Source organism: Conger conger, chromosome 12, assembly GCF_963514075.1.
Source record: "Conger conger chromosome 12, fConCon1.1, whole genome shotgun sequence".
Taxonomy (NCBI): domain Eukaryota; kingdom Metazoa; phylum Chordata; class Actinopteri; order Anguilliformes; family Congridae; genus Conger; species Conger conger.
The window spans coordinates 49,996,787-50,018,547 of record NC_083771.1 but is presented as its reverse complement, the minus strand read 5'-3'; the positions used below and the strand labels follow the sequence as shown (position 1 = coordinate 50,018,547).

The 21,761-nt window shown below is 49.5% G+C and overlaps 1 protein-coding gene across 1 annotated transcript in view; it reads right to left on the bottom strand.

Annotated features, from left to right (window-relative positions):
- Nucleotides 1–60: 60 nt before the first annotated feature.
- The window catches only part of myo5b (myosin VB), a gene marked incomplete at its 3' end in the record, with an annotated part of 68,721 nt that continues 47,020 nt past the window's right edge, over nucleotides 61–21,761 (bottom strand). Inside the window, 13 exon segments of the mRNA XM_061262207.1 lie at nucleotides 61–355; nucleotides 1,003–1,153; nucleotides 1,348–1,437; nucleotides 2,419–2,570; nucleotides 4,776–4,919; nucleotides 5,196–5,289; nucleotides 5,800–5,998; nucleotides 12,954–13,051; nucleotides 13,538–13,777; nucleotides 17,295–17,363; nucleotides 18,603–18,734; nucleotides 20,495–20,614; nucleotides 21,459–21,604. Coding sequence (XP_061118191.1) covers nucleotides 61–355; nucleotides 1,003–1,153; nucleotides 1,348–1,437; nucleotides 2,419–2,570; nucleotides 4,776–4,919; nucleotides 5,196–5,289; nucleotides 5,800–5,998; nucleotides 12,954–13,051; nucleotides 13,538–13,777; nucleotides 17,295–17,363; nucleotides 18,603–18,734; nucleotides 20,495–20,614; nucleotides 21,459–21,604 — 1,930 coding nt within the window.

The window sequence follows — 21,761 nt, the reverse complement described above, 5'->3', positions numbered from 1 at the left end:
GTGTAAAATGGCTGGTTTGATTGGCGGGTGTAAAATGGCTGGTTTGATTGGCGGGCGTACCGGAGCTGCATGCCTGTACTCCAGGAGCACACGTCCTTGCGCAGCAGCAGGTTGTTGAGCGTCACGGCGTTGATGCAGTAGAAGAGCTGCCGCACGGCCTGCTGGGAGATCTCAGGGTCCAGCCCGTGGGCCCCCATGGTGCTGGAGAACTGGCCCAGCTGGCGGATCAGCGCCTCCAGCGTGTACCCCACCGGACCCCCGCTCTCGCAGTTTATACTGGAGGACCGGTTCCGGTAGCCCATGGGCTTCACACCCGCAAGGCTTGGGATGCTCTCGCTCTCCAACATAGCCGACACTGGCGGGAGCAACAGCAACATCAGCACGTCTCAGGGACTAAGCTATGCAGGGGACATTCATTAGGGTTGGAATCAGACCTCTACTCGACCCAATTTGGAATGTCCAATTATCTGTAACTCGCAAACTACTTATTTTCACACCAAGCTTCAGCCAAGCTTGCGTAGAGTGGAGTCAGAGGAAGACAGTTCATATGCAGCTTTGTCATGCAGTCCGCAGGCACCCGTTAGACGAACAGGGGTCGCTAGAGAGCGGTAAAACGCAGACCCCTACCTGACTGAACCCTCCCATACCCTGGGCAACCATGTCTCCTACACTGCATCCCCAATGGAGCTACAGGCCAGAGTCAGCATGGGCACAGTCCTGATTCGGCCCACGCTATTAGGGCTCATCTATGCACCACCCAGCAGCCCATTCTAATTTCACTATTCCACACTTTCAAATGAAAAGCATGTTATTATATCAGAGCCACTCAGCTGCATCACTTTAGTACATGGCCAACTATAGCAAAAATGAATCAAATGGCATAAATGAATGAATTCTTATGAAACTGAAACTGAAATAAATATTTATGAGATGTATTCAGCTAATGGAAAGTAGGGTTTGTTAGTTGTAAAATGAGTGATAGAGGGAGGACAGGGATCTCACCAATCATGGGCTGTAATATTGCCTCTGCCACCCGGATTAGCTGCTGGTAGATCTGGATGGACAGGTCGCTCAGGACCTGCCGGTACTCTGCCAGGTCAAAGTTCTTCAAGCAGTGCTCATTCTGCTTGGTCGTGTTCTGGGTCATAAACGCCTGAAAGACCGGTCAGTTCAGTGACAGCCTGAGACGCTGGAACAGCTTGCCATAATGACCGTCCCTCAGTGAAAACAGGAAACCTTAAGCATGGCTACCTCACCTCACTGCACAGGAAATATTTCTAGCAGCACTACAGATGCTTTGTTACCATTTCCCCAAAACAATGACAGTGCCATGGCTGTATCTCTCACCTCATCCCCACTGTACTGCTTCAGACAGTGCAGGAGTCTGCTGGTGTTGGCCAGCCAGAAGGATGTCATCTCAAAGTCATTGTTGTGTTTCTGCAGAAAGAGGAGAGCATGCCCCACACACATTACAGCAGCACAGATACACTCAGCAAACTGTCCGTTAACATGGTGCCTGTTAGCATGCCACCTGTCAGACATTGGTCTTTATCATGTTGACTGTTAGAACGTCTGTTGATATGCTGCTAGCACGCATCCTCTAGCATGCTATCCATTAGCACACTGTTAATATGCTGTCTGTTAGCAAGCTGTCCTCTAGCATGCTATCCATTAGCACACTGTTAATATGCTGTCTGTAAGCAAGCTGTCCTCTAGCATGCTATCCATTAGCACACTGTTAATATGCTGTCTGTTAGCAAGCTGTCCTCTAGCATGCTATCCATTAGCACACTGTTAATATGCTGTCTGTTAGCAAGCTGTCCTCTAGCCCACTGACAGGCCTCGCCAACAATAGGTGGATGAATAAATGACCCATCAAATTTCCACATGCCACAAAAAAGGAAAATGGAAAAAGGAATGACCATTTCAAAGTGTTCAAGCGATGCTGCCCACTGGGACTCTTTATAATGTTAGACACCTAATGTCAGCGACATAATACCTAAAGTTAGCTAATGCAAAAACTAAACTAGTTTGCTGTACTAGTTGGTGGGACTGTGTCTACTGAAAGTAGGAGGCAGACGATGACTATTACTAATTAGCAAGCAAACAGATTAAAGACCAGTTACATATTACACGGCTTGCTAAATTATCTTGATAGCAGAAAGCAAAATGTCATATAAGTTTGGAAATCCACTTTGACTAGTGCTCGCTAGTGTATAACGTCACAATTATATGGCTTTATCTTCGCAGTATTTTTGGTCATATTGCGTGGGGCGACATTGGCTTAGGTGGTAAGAGCAGTCGTCTGGCAGTCGGACGGTTGTCGGTTTGATTCCGCTCCGAGTGTGTCGAAGTGCCCCTGAACACAACGCCTAACCCCCATGCTATGATGCCACATGATATGCAGTCGATCAGTACCTTGAGAACCTTCTTGATGGCATTGATGGTGGTGGTGAGCAGGGAGTGCACTTTCTGGTCATCGTTAATGTAGTCCGCATGGCGGATGCACATAAACAGGATGTAGGCTGGCAGACAGGGCACCGTGGCCGACACTGTGTGGGGCTTCATATCTGAGAAAGGGGGGGGGGGGTGGAGAGAGTGAGAGAGGGAGAATGGAAGAGGAAATATAGGAAGAAAGGGAAGGAGAGAGATGAAGGAGACAGAGTGAGGGAGAGAGAAAGAGAGAAAGAGAGAAAGAGAGAGAGAGAGAGAGAGAGAGAGAGAGTGACAGAGTGAGTGTGTGAGAGAGAGAGAGAGACAGAGTGAGAGTGAGTGTGAGAGAGAGAGAGAGAGAGACAGAGTGAGAGTGAGTGTGTGTGAGTGTGAGAGAGAGAGAGAGAGAGAGAGAGAGAGAGAGAGAGAGAGAGACAGAGTGAGAGTGAGTGTGTGAGAGAGAGAGAGAGAGAGAGAGAGAGAGAGAGAGAGAGAGAGAGAGAGAGAGAGAGAGAGAGAGAGAGAGAGACATGACAGAAACACACATACAGTGCATCCGGAAAGTATTCACAGCGCTTCACTTTTCTCACATTTTGTTATGTTACAGCCTTATTCCAAAATGGAATAAATTCATTTTTTTCCTCAAAATTCTACACACAACACCCCATAATGACAACAAGATTTTTTTAATTTTTTTTTAATTTTTTTAAATTATTCACAGCCTTTGCTCAATACATTTTGATGCACCTTTGGCAGCAATTGCAGCCTCATGTCTTTTTGAATATGATGCCACAAGCTTGGCACACCTATCTTTGGGCAGTTTCGCCTATTCCTCTTTGCAGCACCTCTCAAGCTCCATCAGGTTGGATGGGGAGCGTCGGTGCACAGCCATTTTCAGATCTCTCCAGAGTTGTCCTGAAGCCACTCCTTTGATATCTTGGCTGTGTGCTTAGGGTCGTTGTCCTGCTGAAAGATGAACCGTCGCCCCAGTCTGAGGTCAAGAGTGCTCTGGAGCAGGTTTTCATCCAGGATGTCTCTGTACATTGCTGCATTCATCTTTCCCCCAATCGTGACTAGCCTCCCAGTTCCTGCCGCTGAAAAACATCCCCACAGCATGATGCTGCCACCACCATGCTTCACTGTAGGGATGGTATTGGCCAGGTGATGAGTGGTGCCTGGTTTCCTCCAAACATGACGCCTGGCATTCACATCAAAGAGTTCAATCTTTGTCTCATCAGACCAGAGAATTTTGTTTCTCATGGTCAGAGTCCTTCAGGTGCCTTTTGGCAAACTCCAGGCGGGCTGCCATGTGCCTTTTACTAAGGAGTGGCTTCTGTCTGGCCACTCTACTATACAGGCCTGATTGGTGGATTGCTGCAGAGATGGTTGTCCTTCTGGAAGGTTCTCCTCTCTCCACAGAGGAACGCTGGAGCTCTGACAGAGTGACCATCGGGTTCTTGGTTACCTCCCTGACTAAGGCCCTTCTCCCCTGATTGCTCAGTTTAGATGGGAGGCCAGCTCTAGGAAGAGTCCTGGTGGTTCCGAACTTCTTCCATTTACGGATGATGGAGGCCACTGTGCTCATTGGGACCTTCAAAGCAGCAGAAATTCTTCTGTACCCTTCCCCAGATTTGTGCCTCAAGACAATCCTGTCTCGGAGGTCTAAAGACAATTCCTTTGATTTCATGCTTGGTTTGTGCTCCAACATGCACTGTCAACTGTAGGTCCTTATATAGACAGGTGTGTGCCTTTCCAAATCATGTCCAATCAACTGAATTTACCACAGGTGGACTCCAATTAAGCTGTAGAACATCTCAAGGTTGACCAGTGGAAACAGGATGCACCTTCATGGCAAAGGCTGTGAATACTTATGTACATGTGATTTCTTATTTTATTTTTATTTTTAATAAATTTGCAAAAAAAAAAAATATATATATATATTTGATGTTGTCATTATGAGGTGGTGTGTGTAGAATTTTGAGGAAAAAAATGAATTTATTCCATTTTGGAATAAGGCAGTAACATAACAAAAGGTGGGAAAAGTGAAGCACTGTGAATACTTTCCGGATGCCCTGTACACAAATCTCCATACCAGTGCAGTGACTAGGGCTGCATACAGTGCTCTAGTTTAAACCCACTGTAAATGCACTGTAAGTCATGGTTTCATAGCAGATCTGGTGTTCCTCCAGCCTGTGCTGAGAGGACCTCACCTGAGACCAGGTTCCTGACCAGCTGCATCTCACCTGAGACCAGGTTCCTGACCAGCTGCATCTCACCTGAGACCAGGTTCCTGACCAGCTGCATCTCACCTGAGACCAGGTTCCTGACCAGCTGCATCTCACCTGAGACCAGGTTCCTGACCAGCAGCAGCTCATCCTCCTTGCTGTACTCCAGCATGCCCTCGAACTCCTTCTCCTTGCGCTGCACGGTCACCTGACGGGTGAGCTCTGGGCGAGCCCTGGCTGCCTGTGCGGCTGCCTGGGACACTGTGGGGCAGGAGGGCCTGACTTTAATAACGATGCCTTTACTTATGGAGCCCAAGAGCGCTTACACAGTCCACACAATACGTACCAACACAAAGACAACTGAACTGTACACACAGTTTATCAAAAAAAACATTTGTATACCACGTCTTTAAAAGGACTTTAAGAGAAAGTGGACATTCTCTTGATCACTTCAGGAATATTGTCCCAGGGCCAGGACCAGGAATGTCTCTGTTTCAGGAGCTCATTGGCACCAAAGCCCACCCCTCGGTTCCCCACCTTCCAGCTCCTGGACCTTCTTCATGTAGATCCTCAGCTGCTTCTTCAGTTTGCGCTCGTTCTTGTCCAGTTTCTCCACCATTTCCTTCAGGTCCTGCAGCACACAACAGGAAGGTGTGTCGCTGTCTCAAAATGGGCCACTTTTTACATTACACTCCATTACATTATATTACACTACACTACATTTACTACATGAACACTATATTACATTTAATTACACTACACAAACACTACAGTACACTAACACAACATTTATCTACACTACACTAACACTAAACAACATTACATTACATGTAATGGGCATTTAGCAGCCACTCTTATCCAGCTGTTGCATGTTTCATACAGCTGGATATGCACTGGAGCAATGCAGTCAAACCTGCAGCCTTAAGGGAACAGGCCAGTTCTGCTATATAGGGACTATTTGTGACACTGTTTCTGTCCAGGATAAACTTTCACATCCATGGTATCATTACATTACATTACATTCCAAAGCATTTAGCAGACGCTCTTATCCAGAGTGATGTACAACGATAAGATATAATAATATAATAAAGTGTCACTATAATAAAGTGAGCTGTATAGTGTGGTGTATTTCTGGTCGTACCAGGTTCTCGTTGGTGAGCCGGGTGATCTCCTGCTGGATGCTGTACTCCACCTTTGTGTCCGGGGGCAGGGCCAGCAGCTGGGTCAGGGCCTCCTGCCGCTTCTCCAGGTCGTCCCGGAGAAGCTCGTTCTGCGTGCGCAGGGCCTCCAGCTCGTCCGCGTGCTTCCGCACCTGAGACTGCAGCTGGGCCTCCAGGAGCCTGGGGCGAGAGGGGGGTCACACCGCAGCTCACAACCCCACCCTCTGATAGCACAGCTGCTCACAACCCCACCCTCTGATAGCACAGCTGCTCACAACCCCACCCTCTGATAGCACAGCTGCTCACAACCCCACCCTCTGATAGCACAGCTGCTCACAACCCCACCCTCTGATAGCACAGCTGCTCACAACCCCACGCTCTGATAGCACAGCTGCTCACAATCCCACCCTCTGATAGCGCAGCGCATTAATAACACAGTGCATCCACCCCTGATTAATGTGAGGGAGAGTTACTGGGTTAGGGTTAGGGTTAGGGTTAAGGCTAACCCTAACCCTCTGATAGCACAGCGCATTAACCACGATTAACCATAACCCCTGATTAATCACACTGATTCAGATCCCAAATGTGAGGGAGAGTTACTGGGGTAAACACCCACACACACACTCACAAACTCCCGCACACACATGCACACACACACACACACACACACAGAAAGACTGGCAAACAGACTGAATATGAAGGATTCTGGTGACTTAGACAACACTGCAAAACCACACGTAAGCATAAATGTTGTAGGCTGAAATGTAATGCTTCCTTTAACACTGGGATGAGAAATGCATTCCCAGGGAACACGCATGCTTTGGAATTCTGTGCATGACAGAAGAAGACTATGAGAGAGACGGCCAAAATCCAGACTTCCACCCGGGCTCCAGGACTGCACCTGGCTCATGGTCCTGAATAAACAGCACAGAGGCTCACTTTCACTGAAACTCACATTCAGTGCTCAGGTTTCCTTCAGGCTGCCAGGGTGGAAGTTTGGCCTGGCAGGAGAGGAACACATCAGGACAGAGAGAGAAGAGACAACCTGGTGACTTGCTTTAAGCCCTGGTAAGCGAGCCCCAGTTCCCCGTCTTCATTCAGATAGCCCCAGTCCTGGCCCCTGGTGCATGCCGTACAGTCACACAGAGAGGAGCAGAGAGAAGGCACGCACGCAAGCACGCGCACACGCGCACACGCGCACACGACGCGCACACGCGCACACGCGCACACGCGCACACGCGCACACACGCACACACGCACACACGCACACACGCACACACGCACACACGCACACACGCACACACGCACAGACAGATAAACAAACACACACGCACACACACACACAGACACGCACAGGTTAGTGGCAGCAAACAGAAGCAGAGCTGGAAGAGAGAGCAGGAAGCAGAACTCTGCTCTGATCCGGTCAGCTGGAGACAGCCCAGTGCGTTTCAGTTTCATTTCACAAGCATAACCACAGTGGCTTCATATAACATTTATATCCCAATCCCAGGCAAAGGGTCACTGAAATTCTCAGATTCAGTTCTCTAGGTTATATTCATGGTCCTTGGGAGAAGATATGACTGGGCTTGTATTCCCATTGCACCCTTAACCAAGTAATCTTCCCAAACTGCTTCAGATGTAATGCTGTACACAAACAGTTGTGTAATATGAGTACTTGCTAAATGGCAGTAATGCAATCGACAGTAAAGTGGTGTAATGTAGTGTACTGTAATATAGTGTAATGTAACATTGTAGAGTAACGTAACAGTGTAGTGTAATGAAATGTAGTGTAGTATGGTATAGTGTGATGTAATGTCATAGTTTAGTGTAATATAGTGGTGCAATGAAGTGTAGTGTAGTATAACATAGTGTAATGTACAGTAATGTCATTCCTGTTCAACCTGAGGCCTAGTAAGGACCACACTGCTAGTGCTGCAGGGTGTTTTCTGAGGAACAGCATCGTCCCTTCTCCAGACAGCCCTGTCTCAATGAACCCCTAACCCTAATGTACAGGGCATGCTGTCACTACATCTTGTATCTCCATTTCACAGTCCAAAATGAGCATTACTGCACCCCAACACAGCCCAATAAGCACAGGAAGAAAGGAGGAAGAAGAATGGAAATGTGTTCATTAGAAAAGAAAGTCCAATCACCCAGCCATCAGCAGCCGCGCACACTCGTTCATCTCCAGCCTGTCACTCAGCCCGAGGATGGGAGGGGCCAGGTCAGAGGGACATGGCATGCTGGTAATTTACAGTGTCTGCGGAAATGACCACCATCCTTAACAGGGCTCCTTCCTCTCCTAATATATCCTCTGACTGCTCAGGAAAATGGGAAGTGGTTCAGACTAGAGCCCACTCAGGCTGACCTTACTTTGACCCGATTGGCTGCCTCTGAGTAGTGGGTAAATGAGTCATTCACACCTATTTTAGAGCTCATCTGTGGGTATTATACAGTGTAGCTGGAGCTACCATGGACCTGCTCAGGGTTTGAGCCCATGCATACAAATGAAAACCAAGCATGGCACAGAGAACCCCTTGAAGACCAGCAGAAGAGAAGAGAGGGCTCTCTCAGGTGTATAGGGGGCTCTCAGGCGTATAGGGCACACTCAGGTATATAGGGCACACTCAGGTGCATATGGGCACACTCTGGTGCATAGGGGTCTCTCAGGTGTATAGGGCGCACTCTCAGGCACATAGGGGGCACTCAGGTGTATAGGGGGCACTCAGGTGTATAGGGTGCACTCAGGTGTATAGGGTGCACTCAGGTGTATAGGGTGCACTCAGGTGTATAGGGTGCACTCAGGTGTATAGGGTGCACTCAGGTGTATAGGGTGCACTCAGGTGTATAGGGTGCACTCAGATGTATAGGGTGCACTCAGATGTATAGGGTGCACTCAGGTGTATAGGGGTCACTCAGGTGTATAGGGGTCACTCAGGTGTATAGGGGTCACTCAGGTGTATAGGGGTCACTCAGGTGTATAGGGGTCACTCAGGTGTATAGGGGTCACTCAGGTGTATAGGGGTCACTCAGGTGTATAGGGGTCACTCAGGTGTATAGGGGTCACTCAGGTGTATAGGGGTCACTCAGGTGTATAGGGGGCTCTCAGGTGTATAGGGGTCACTCAGGTGTATAGGGGTCACTCAGGTGTATAGGGGTGACTCAGGTGTATAGGGGGCTCTCAGGTGTATAGGGGGCTCTCAGGCGCAGAGGGGGCACTCTCAGGCGCAGAGGGGGCACTCTCAGGCGCAGAGGGGGCACTCTCAGGCGCAGAGGGGGCACTCTCAGGCGCAGAGGGGGCACTCTCAGGCGCAGAGGGGGCACTCTCAGGCGCAGAGGGGGCACTCTCAGGCGCAGAGGGGGCACTCTCAAGCGCAGAGGGGGCACTCAGGTGTATAGGGCGCACTCAGGTGCATAGGGCGCACTCAGGTGCATAGGGCGCACTCAGGTGCATAGGGCGCACTCAGGTGCATAGGGCGCACTCAGGTGCATAGGGCGCACTCAGGTGCATAGGGCGCACTCAGGTGCATAGGGCGCACTCAGGTGCATAGGGGGCTCTCAGGTGTATAGGGCTCTCTCAGGTGTATCGGGCGCACTCAGGTATATAGGGCGCACTCAGGTGTATAGGGCGCACTCTCAGGCGCATAGGGGGCTCTCAGGTGTATAGGGTGCACTCAGGTGTATAGGGTGCACTCAGGTGTATAGGGTGCACTCAGATGTATAGGGTGCACTCAGATGTATAGGGTGCACTCAGATGTATAGGGTGCACTCAGATGTATAGGGTGCACTCAGATGTATAGGGTGCACTCAGATGTATAGGGTGCACTCAGATGTATAGGGTGCACTCAGATGTATAGGGTGCACTCAGATGTATAGGGCTCTCTCAGATGTATAGGGCTCTCTCAGATGTATAGGTGTCTCTCAGGTGCATATGGCGCACTCAGGTGCATAGGGCGCACTCAGGTGCATAGGGGTCTCTCAGGTGCATAGGGGGCTCTCAGGTGCATAGGGGGCTCTCAGGTGCATAGGGCGCACTCAGGCGCATAGGGGGCTCTCAGGCGCATAGGGGGCTCTCAGGCGCATAGGGGGCTCTCAGGCGCATAGGGGGCTCTCAGGCGCATAGGGGGCTCTCAGGCGCATAGGGGGCTCTCAGGCGCATAGGGGGCTCTCAGGCGCATAGGGGGCTCTCAGGCGCATAGGGGGCTCTCAGGCGTATAGGGGGCTCTCAGGCGCATAGGGGGCTCTCAGGCGCATAGGGGTCTCTCAGGCGCATAGGGGTCTCTCAGGCGCATAGGGGGCACTCAGGCGCATAGGGGGCACTCAGGCGCATAGGGGGCACTCAGGCGCATAGGGGGCACTCAGGCGCATAGGGGGCACTCAGGCGCATAGGGGGCACTCAGGCGCATAGGGGGCACTCAGGCGCATAGGGGGCACTCAGGCGCATAGGGGGCACTCAGGCGCATAGGGGGCACTCAGGCGCATAGGGGGCACTCAGGTGTATAGGGGGCACTCAGGTGTATAGGGTGCACTCAGGTGTATAGGGTGCACTCAGGTGTATAGGGTGCACTCAGGTGTATAGGGTGCACTCAGGTGTATAGGGTGCACTCAGGTGTATAGGGTGCACTCAGGTGTATAGGGTGCACTCAGATGTATAGGGTGCACTCAGATGTATAGGGTGCACTCAGGTGTATAGGGGTCACTCAGGTGTATAGGGGTCACTCAGGTGTATAGGGGTCACTCAGGTGTATAGGGGTCACTCAGGTGTATAGGGGTCACTCAGGTGTATAGGGGTCACTCAGGTGTATAGGGGTCACTCAGGTGTATAGGGGTCACTCAGGTGTATAGGGGTCACTCAGGTGTATAGGGGTCACTCAGGTGTATAGGGGGCTCTCAGGTGTATAGGGGTCACTCAGGTGTATAGGGGTCACTCAGGTGTATAGGGGTGACTCAGGTGTATAGGGGGCTCTCAGGTGTATAGGGGGCTCTCAGGCGCAGAGGGGGCACTCTCAGGCGCAGAGGGGGCACTCTCAGGCGCAGAGGGGGCACTCTCAGGCGCAGAGGGGGCACTCTCAGGCGCAGAGGGGGCACTCTCAGGCGCAGAGGGGGCACTCTCAGGCGCAGAGGGGGCACTCTCAGGCGCAGAGGGGGCACTCTCAAGCGCAGAGGGGGCACTCAGGTGTATAGGGCGCACTCAGGTGCATAGGGCGCACTCAGGTGCATAGGGCGCACTCAGGTGCATAGGGCGCACTCAGGTGCATAGGGCGCACTCAGGTGCATAGGGCGCACTCAGGTGCATAGGGCGCACTCAGGTGCATAGGGCGCACTCAGGTGCATAGGGGGCTCTCAGGTGTATAGGGCTCTCTCAGGTGTATCGGGCGCACTCAGGTATATAGGGCGCACTCAGGTGTATAGGGCGCACTCTCAGGCGCATAGGGGGCTCTCAGGTGTATAGGGTGCACTCAGGTGTATAGGGTGCACTCAGGTGTATAGGGTGCACTCAGATGTATAGGGTGCACTCAGATGTATAGGGTGCACTCAGATGTATAGGGTGCACTCAGATGTATAGGGTGCACTCAGATGTATAGGGTGCACTCAGATGTATAGGGTGCACTCAGATGTATAGGGTGCACTCAGATGTATAGGGTGCACTCAGATGTATAGGGCTCTCTCAGATGTATAGGGCTCTCTCAGATGTATAGGTGTCTCTCAGGTGCATATGGCGCACTCAGGTGCATAGGGCGCACTCAGGTGCATAGGGGTCTCTCAGGTGCATAGGGGGCTCTCAGGTGCATAGGGGGCTCTCAGGTGCATAGGGCGCACTCAGGCGCATAGGGGGCTCTCAGGCGCATAGGGGGCTCTCAGGCGCATAGGGGGCTCTCAGGCGCATAGGGGGCTCTCAGGCGCATAGGGGGCTCTCAGGCGCATAGGGGGCTCTCAGGCGCATAGGGGGCTCTCAGGCGCATAGGGGGCTCTCAGGCGCATAGGGGGCTCTCAGGCGTATAGGGGGCTCTCAGGCGCATAGGGGGCTCTCAGGCGCATAGGGGTCTCTCAGGCGCATAGGGGTCTCTCAGGCGCATAGGGGGCACTCAGGCGCATAGGGGGCACTCAGGCGCATAGGGGGCACTCAGGCGCATAGGGGGCACTCAGGCGCATAGGGGGCACTCAGGCGCATAGGGGGCACTCAGGCGCATAGGGGGCACTCAGGCGCATAGGGGGCACTCAGGCGCATAGGGGGCACTCAGGCGCATAGGGGGCACTCAGGTGTATAGGGGGCACTCAGGTGTATAGGGGGCACTCAGGTGTATAGGGGGCACTCAGGTGTATAGGGGGCACTCAGGTGTATAGGGGGCACTCAGGTGTATAGGGCGCACTCAGGTGTATAGGGCGCACTCAGGTGTATAGGGGGCACTCAGGTGTATAGGGCGCACTCAGGTGTATAGGGCGCACTCAGGTGTATAGGGCGCACTCAGGTGTATAGGGCGCACTCAGGTGTATAGGGCGCACTCAGGTGTATAGGGCGCACTCAGGTGTATAGGGGGCTCTCAGGTGTATAGGGGGCTCTCAGGTGTATAGGGGGCTCTCAGGTGTATAGGGGGCTCTCAGGTGTATAGGGCACACTCAGGTGTATAGGGCTCTCTCAGGTGCATAGGGCTCTCTCAGGCACATAGGGGGCTCTCAGGCGTATAGGGCACCCTCAGGCGTATAGGGCTCTCTCAGATGTATAGGGCTCTCTCGGGTGCATAGGGGGCTCTCAGGTGCATAGGGGGCTCTCAGGTGCATAGGGGGCTCTCAGGTGCATAGGGGGCTCTCAGGTGCATAGGGGGCTCTCAGGCGTATAGGGCACCCTCAGGTGTATAGGGCTCTCTCAGGCGCATGAGGCTCTCTCAGGTGTATAGGGCGCACTCAGGTGTATAGGGCGCACTCAGGTGCATAGGGCACACTCAGGTGCATAGGGCACACTCAGGTGCATAGGGCACACTCAGGTGCATAGGGGGCTCTCAGGTGTATAGGGGGCTCTCAGGTGTATAGGGGGCTCTCAGGTGTATAGGGGGCTCTCAGGTGTATAGGGGGCTCTCCGGTGCATAGGGCTCTCTCAGGTGTATAGGGGGCTCTCAGGTGTATAGGGTTCACTCACTTCTTGGCCTCACTCAGGCTGTGGTTGCCCTGCAGGTCTTCCTCCTTCTCCAGGAGCTTGCTGCTGTTGGTCCATCCGGGTACATCACCACCCTCCTGCTGAGAGAGTGGACCGCATAATCACGTGTTTATAAAACAACTCAAATCCTAGGCCAACACATTTCGTAGTTAATCCAAACAATGGTATATAACACATCTCAATTCTCTCCATCAAACATGATCCAGTAATTAATTCTGGCCCCAGTGAATCAACAGGAACTCAATTATTCCAATTATTTTCAGTGAGCCAGTCATCTGCCCCAAACCCTTATTCTGCCCCACACCAACAGACTCATTGCAAGATCACCTGCCCCAACCCAAATCTGCCCTGCACTAACAGACGTACCAGAAGATCATCTGCCCCAACCCTAACCTGCCCTGCACTAACAGACCTACCAGAAGATCATCTGCCCCAGCCCTAACCTGCCCTGCACTAACAGACCTACCAGAAGATCATCTGCCCCAACCATAACCTGCCCTGCACTAACAGACCTACCAGAAGATCATCTGCCCCAGCCCTAACCTATCCCACTTTAGCCGACTTACCGTGAGATCCTCTGCCTCCTTCTGCTGAGAGACGCTGACGATCTGTGCTCGAAGTATGAGCGCCTCCTCCTTCCGCACGTCCAGCTCCTCATTGGCTGCTTTCAGCTGGTTAAGCAGCAGGTTATAGCCATCCTGCAGCTCATTGGATGAGCTGCCTTGGGAGGCGAGGTTGGCCATGGCTTTCCGCAGTTCGTTGAGATCATTCTTCAGTTTCTTGTTTTCAGACTCCAGTTCCTGCCTCTGCAATAGAGTACGACGCATGCTTGCGTTATGCTGCTGTTCCATGCCAGCGCACTAGGGCGCAGCACCCTCCTGTTGAATCTCTTCGGTGATTCTCTGCACCCTCACATGTTGCTGTACTGCTGCATGATTGTAATCTCTTATTTCTGTATGGTAAATTTCACACAACAGAGACAAGGAGGCAGAGGTGGAAAATCCATGTTCACAAAGTAAAAGTCCACCCCAGTGTTTTGTTTCAATCATCTTGGTTTGCTAATTAGTACAATTCTTCAGCTAGGAGGCAGAACATATTGGTGAAATCAGCTGGCTGAGTTAATGAAGAAACACATGGCAGGACTTTTACTTTCTGACCCCCAGATTGTCCATATCTGCTGGGATGAAATGCGCTCAGATTTTATCATACGCTTTTCCTTAAATTTGGCGTCTCATTTTAAATCCCAACAGAACTGAAATGTGGAGCAACTGACAGTAAGCAGCACGGCAGAGCTGGTGACAATTTCCCATACTATAGGTCAAACAGAACTACAGGAAAGCTAGTTACAAATTTCCATACGATAAACAGCAGACAATGAGAGCTTGTAATGACTGAACAGGACGAAGAGTTTTAACAGGAGCAAGTGATGACATTCCACTCTACAGGTAAAAATGACTCAGACTTCAGGAGAAGCATATCTCTCACTAACGGCTGAATACAATGCTAGAGGAGTTTGCCTGGGAAGGTTATAATGGTGTATAGCCATCCAATATCAGAAAGAGGCGAGAGAGCAGTTTGCAGTTGTTTGATCTACGACCTTAATATGCACTGTTCTGGATGTCGCTTTGTATAAAAATAAACTGCTAAATAAAAGGTAATGTAATGCTCTATAATCCATCATTTACATGCACTGTACAGTACAACCTCTCCGCAAACACATTGTCACTGTATGCTGTGGCTTTGTGCTCTAACCTTATGTTTGTATGATGAAACTAATGTAAATCACTGCTGTAAAATGTACCAACAATATGAAAACATAGACATTCACACATTTGCATGACACTCAAACAGGATGGAAACTGGAGACAATGAAGATTGAACTTATACAGTGACAGTTTCGGCATTAAGACTGAAATAGTTCCAATGAAAATGCATTTCAGCATCTGAACCTTTGGATTGTGACACTCAACAATTACATCACACCTCGGCTATCAGTGTGATTGAATCGGTCTGTTAATCATTACGGCTTCTGACCAGTTAATGATTCAGAAGCACAGTCATGACATTATACGTTTGGGGCAGTGTGTACTGAATGCAAATTCTATTCTGGTGTAAGAAGACATAGTGTAACACAACACATGGATGGTGTGTTTACAGGGTGGAGTTTCACAAACACAGCCATAGCAAAACCAGCAGAGCTGAACATCCAAGACCACATTCCCGGCTCTCAGACGGGAGAATATTCAGCTACAGTAGTGTGCAAAAAATTGAGCCTCCCTGGTCAAAAAGCCTTTTACAATAATGTCCAAGTGACCAGAACAACCATTGACCTCAAAATGGTACAACGTTAAACATGACACATTTATTCAAATTCTAAAGCAAGATTAATTTTATTAGAATTTTTTACAGCTTCCCCTGTGCAAAGGTTTGGGAACCCTGTAAGGTAGTACTTTGTAACTCCTCCTCGGGCAACTAAAAAAGCTTGTAAATGCTTCGTCTAGCCAGCTAAGAGTCTTTCCATTCTCGCTTTTGGAATTTTTCCTCATTAATCGGAGAACCTCTAGCTCAGGAATATCTTTCAGCCTCCTTGCATGTATGACATGTTTAAAATCTCTCAATAGATTTTCAATAATATTCTGGGGACTGTGGCAGCCATTCTAAAACCTTCATCCGTCTTTTCTGGTATGCTTTGGATCAATGACTTGATGGAATACCCAACCTCTCTTCAACTTCAATGTCTGGATTGACCTTTGAGCATTAGCCTCTCGCATTTCTTGACATTTGGTGGAATCCATTCTTCCTTCCACTCGCACAATATTCCCTGTGCCCCCAGCTGCCACACACCCTAAAAGCATAATGGATCCACCTCCATGCTTCACAGTTGGCAAGGTGTTCTTCTACAAAGGCTTCAACTTTCTTCTCCAAGCATACCTTCTTTGGTGGTGGCCAAATAGTTCAATTTTGGTTTCATCAGTCCAAAGCACATTGTTCCAAAAGGCCTCTCAATGTTTTCTTTTGCATACTTCAGATTTTGTGTTGATGTTGTTCTTTCTGGCAACTCCTACTACTGCCATGTAGGTCTTTGTTGTTTAAAGTATGTTGTATTGTTGTCTGTCTTGTGAACAGCTAGACCTGTGTTTTGCAGTGATGTGTGGGTTCTTCTGAGCATTTCTCAAGTTTTGAGAAAATCTGTTTAAAATCTTTCTTGGTCTTCCAGACCTTGCCTTGACTTCAACTGTTCCAGTTATCTTCCGTTTTCTAATAATGATTCTGACAGTGGAAATAGGTAGTTTGAAACATTGAGAGAGTTTGTGTAGCCTTCTCTTTCTTGGTGGAAATGAGCCGCTGGGTACTTCGGAAGGCATGGAGTTCAGCCGTGGAATTATACTCACCTGACTCATTGAAGCCCTAACAAGTAAATCAGATGGGTCTGGGCCTTAGTAATCCTCTTTTTTTCAGATTTTCCCATTTTTCTCTCAATTTAGCCAATTATACACCCCTCTAATCCAATTAGAGTTAGTGTTAGATACACCATCCACACCCGGAGGAAGAGGGACACGCCTTCTTCAAGACGTCTCATCTCATCTCTCTAATCGTGTCTGTGATTCCGAGGCGTCTAAATAAAAAGCAATCTTGGTTTCAAATTCAGGTTTGCTTTTGGTCACATACAAATTAAACCAGGGCTGCCCACATTTATGCACCCCAATGTATAAAGCTATTTAATTTCACTAATTAAAAGATTTTTAAAAAATCAAGAAGAAAATGTATCCTTATATTATATGATCAATGCAAAATAGATAATACAAAATATAAGATTCTGTCAGTATTTTCTCCTATTTTCTTATTTTAATATGTTCAGTCAAAGAATCACTGAACTCAAGGTTTATTTATTCCAAAGTTGGGGGCCCCTGACCAAAAAATCCAGTCTCAGCCTGCTTATTTTACTCCCAATGTAGTTACTCCTGATACAGCTCAGTGCAGTCAGAACCAAACACATTTAGTTCCCATTTCTGACATCGTCTCTCCATTAAACAAGTCTAAACTAACGTTAACATTAAACTGTCCGAAGCTTCCTTGGCTTCCGTGCGGAAACAACTCACAACCCCACCCCTTTACCAAAACCAGACAATACCGTAACCAGACCGTAACCATACCGTAACGGCTTGTACCAGGACCCCACCCCCCACCCCACACCCCACACCCCACACACACTCACCCAGTGTTTCCCTGGCAGGGCAGCCAGCAGCAGCATGCAGACCATGGTGCAGAAGATATCAAAGAACAAAAAGAGAGACATTGTGCGGAAGTGTAAGAGACGTGTACCTTCAGACTGTCGTATGCTGCATCTGGGCTGTACTCCTGGTCAGATGTGGAACCTTTGTGCTCTGAACCCTGGGAGATAAAGTGCAGTAAACACACTCTGATAAGCATAGCTGCCACACTGATATTCTGTAGAAAAACTAAAACTTGGTAGCATTTTGTTTTTTTGCCATTATTTTGACACAATCTGCACAAAATTTCAATAGTGAAAGATTAATTCATAAAAACATAACATAATGACGGGAACAGGCCAGTCAGGCCAGCACTGCTTGCCTTTTCCTCCTGCTTAGTTTCCCAAAAGTGAAATAGTATCTAGCACCATCTCGAGAATGGTCTTGAAACCCCCCAGTGTTTCTGCTGACACTACATGTCATGACAAACTAGTCCATGCATTGACCATTCTCTGTGTGAAAAAATTCTTCCTAATGTCTGTGTAGAATTTATCCTTAGGTAATTTCAATTTATGCCCCCTCGTTCTGCTAACCCAGCTCACCCTGGAGAATCGCCTGTAGTTCTCTTTGTTCGTAAAAAAGCCTCAATTAGGCCACCCCTATGTCTCCTATTATTAAGCTAAAAGAGCTTAAGCATTTTAAGTCTTTCCTCATAATTCTCATTATTCTCATTTTTTATACATGGAATCAATCTGGTTGCCCTTCTTTGAACCTTTTCCAGTTCTAAATCTTTCTTGTAGTATGGTCAGTAGAGGTATGCTTTGGATCATTGTCTTGCTGGAATACCCAACCTCTCTTGAACTTCAATGTCTGTACTGACCATTGAATATTAGCCTCTTACAGTTGGCAAGGTGTTCTTCTCTACAACAATTTTATACCACCAATAAAGTGGCTTATGTTTTTATTTCCTATGTGTAGAACTTTGCATTTAGTTATACTGAATTTAATTTGCCAGGTTTCCAGACAGGCCTGGATTCTGTTTAAATCTTCCAGGATAACTTTAGTAGATTCTAAACTGTTAGCTAAACCTCCCAGTTTTGTTTCATCTGCAAATTTAACTAACGCACTGTCATTTATATAAATGAGGAAGTGCAGTGGGCCCAGCTCCGACTCCACTTCCCACAATACAATGCTTGGATAAGGTCCCTCCCACTACTACACCTTTTGTGTGCTATCCCGTAACCAGTTCTGAACCCACTCTGGAATGCCTCCTGCCATTCCGCCCGTCCTCATTTAGTGAGTTTATTCATCCACTGTGGACGCTGCTTTTTCAACATGCTGCTCTGGACCTTTGGAATACATTCGCACTATACCTCCAGTATAACCCTGTGAACCTGCTCCGGGACAGAGGCAGGCCTACCTTGCGTTTGAGCTCCTCACTCTTGTCCAGGCTGGTCTGCAGCCTCCTCCGCTCCTGCTCCAGCTCTCTCACCCTCTTCTGCAGCTTCATGAACAGAGATATGTCCATCGCAGCCTTTTCCAGACCCATCTCCTGCTCACACACACACACACACAAACACACACACACACACACACACACAGCTTCATGAACAGAGTCCCGTTTCCAAACATCTCAGTAATATCACATTCAGGCTTTTGCTTTCAGAACCAGGATTCCCCACCTCTGTTATTGAGTGAACTGTGGTTTAAAAAGAGCAAACAGTTTGGTAGTGGCGATGTTAAGGGTGATGTTGAGGGCAGTGGTGATGTTGATGTTGTGGGCAGTGCTGATGTTGAGGGCAGTGGTGATGTTGATGTTGTGGGCAGTGCTGATGTTGTGGGCAGTGGTGATGTTGTGGGCAGTGGTGATGTTGATGTTGTGGGCAGTGGTGATGGTGATGTTGTGGGCAGTGCTGATGTTGTGGACAGTGCTGATGTTGTGGGCAGTGGTGATGTTGTGGGCAGTGGTGATGTTGTGGGCAGTGGTGATGTTGTGGGCAGTGCTGATGTTGTGGACAGTGCTGATGTTGTGGGCAGTGGTGATGTTGTGGGCAGTGGTGATGTTGTGGGCAGTGGTGATGTTGTGGACAGTGCTGATGTTGTGGGCAGTGGTGATGTTGTGGGCAGTGGTGATGTTGTGGGCAGTGGTGATGTTGTGGGCAGTGGTGGTGGTGATGGTGATGTTGTGGGCAGTGGTGATGTTGTGGGCAGTGCTGATGTTGAGGGCAGTGGTGATGTTGATGTTGTGGGCAGTGGTGATGTTGATGTTGTGGGCAGTGCTGATGTTGATGTTGTGGGCAGTGCTGATGTTGATGTTGAGGGCAGTGCTGATGTTGATGTTGAGGGCAGTGCTGATGTTGATGTTGAGGGCAGTGCTGATGTTGATGTTGTGGGCAGTGGTGATGTTGATGTTGTGGGCAGTGCTGATGTTGATGTTGTGGGCAGTGGTGATGTTGATGTTGTGGGCAGTGCTGATGTTGATGTTGTGGGCAGTGCTGATGTTGATGTTGAGGGCAGTGCTGATGTTGATGTTGTGGGCAGTGCTGATGTTGATGTTGTGGGCAGTGCTGATGTTGATGTTGTGGGCAGTGGTGGTGGTGATGGTGATGTTGTGGGCAGTGCTGATGTTGTGGGCAGTGGTGATGTTGTGGGCAGTAGTGATGTTGATGTTGTGGGCAGTAGTGATGTTGATGTTGTGGACAGTGCTGATGTTGTGGGCAGTGCTGATGTTGTGGGCAGTGGTGATGTTGATGTTGTGGACAGTGGTGATGTTGTGGGCAGTGGTGATGTTGAGGGCAGTGGTGATGTTGAGGGCAGTGGTGATGTTGAGGGCAGTGGTGATGTTGTGGGCAGTGGTGATGTTGTGGGCAGTGCTGATGGTGATGTTGTGGGCAGTGCTGATGTTGTGGGCAGTGGTGATGTTGAGGGCAGTGGTGATGTTGTGGACAGTGGTGATGTTGAGGGCAGTGCTGATGGTGATGTTGTGGGCAGTGGTGATGTTGTGGACAGTGGTGATGTTGAGGGCAGTGCTGATGTTGTGGGCAGTGGTGATGTTGAGGGCAGTGCTGATGTTGTGGGCAGTGGTGATGTTGAGGGCAGTGCTGATGGTGATGTTGTGGGCAGTGGTGATGTTGAGGGCAGTGCTGATGTTGTGGGCAGTGGTGATGTTGAGGGCAGTGCTGATGGTGATGTTGTGGGCAGTGGTGATGTTGTGGACAGTGCTGATGTTGAGGGCAGTGGTGATGTTGTGGGCAGTGCTGATGTTGTGGGCAGTGCTGATGTTGAGGGCAGTGGTGATGTTGTGGGACACACCTCCACCAGTTGAATGGAGTCCTCCGTGTCACCTATCTCAGAGGTGGAGATGGAGGTGTAGTTTGAGTCCGACTCCAAACTGCTCTGATTGGATGGATTCCTCCTGTGGCCTGGCTGAAACTAACAGCATAATTACATTACTTCATGCATAACTGTGTGTTATACTGTTATTCATATTGCCTCCAAATATTAATGCTTAGCTGATACTTATGCTGCCTCCAAATAACTGCCACCTCATTCATAACTGTTATTAATATTCCCATGATCTGTGGATTGTTATTCATATTGCTGTGATGAAGTCTATGCTCTATGAACGCATGCAGGCTCATTTATAAAACCTGCTCTCATTTATTAGTTTTGAAAGCTTCCAAATCACCTGTTTTAATCTCACAATTATTAGCTAAACAGCTACTATGTTCTCCAACCTTAGCCAGAGAGACCGGCAGGTTGTTTTATCTTACCTAAAGAGACCGGCAGGTTGTCTTACCTTGGGCAGAGAGACCGGCAGGTTGTCTTATCTTACCTAAAGAGACCAGCAGGTTGCCTTACCTTGGGCAGAGAGACCGGCAGGTTGCCTTACCTTGGGCAGAGAGACCGGCAGGTTGTCTTACCTTGGGCAGAAAGACCGGCAGGTTGCCTTACCTTGGGCAGAGAGACCAGCAGGTTGTCTTACCTTGGGCAGAGAGACCGGCAGGTTGCCTTACCTTGGGCAGAGAGACTGGCAGGTTGCCTTACCTTGGGCAGAGAGACCGGCAGGTTGCCTTACCTTAGGCAGAGAGACCGGCAGGTTGCCTTACCTTGGGCAGAGAGACCGGCAGGTTGCCTTACCTTGGGCAGAGAGACCGGCATGTTGCCTTACCTTAGGCAGAGAGACCGGCAGGTTGCCTTACCTTGGGCAGAGAGAGCTCCTCCTGCAGGTTGCCTTACCTTGGGCAGAGAGAGCTCCTCCTGCAGGTTGCCTTACCTTGGGCAGAGAGAGCTCCTCCTGCAGGTTGTCGTAGCGCTGCTCCAGGCGGGAGTATTCCTTCACCAGGTTCTGGTACCGCAGACGCTCCTCGTCCAGCTCCGCCCGAAACCTGGCCTCTTTCTGAGAGACGCTGCTCTCCTGGTCTGCGGTGAGACGGGGACGGGCTGTTATGAGTCAATCTGAGTGAGCGGTCTGAGTGTAAATCTTGTTTTCTCGTTGTTGGAGGGTGTTAAATCTCGTTTTCTCAGTGCGAATGCGTGAGAGACAAAGGCAGGGCCTGTGGACTGGGCCCTGGGCAGC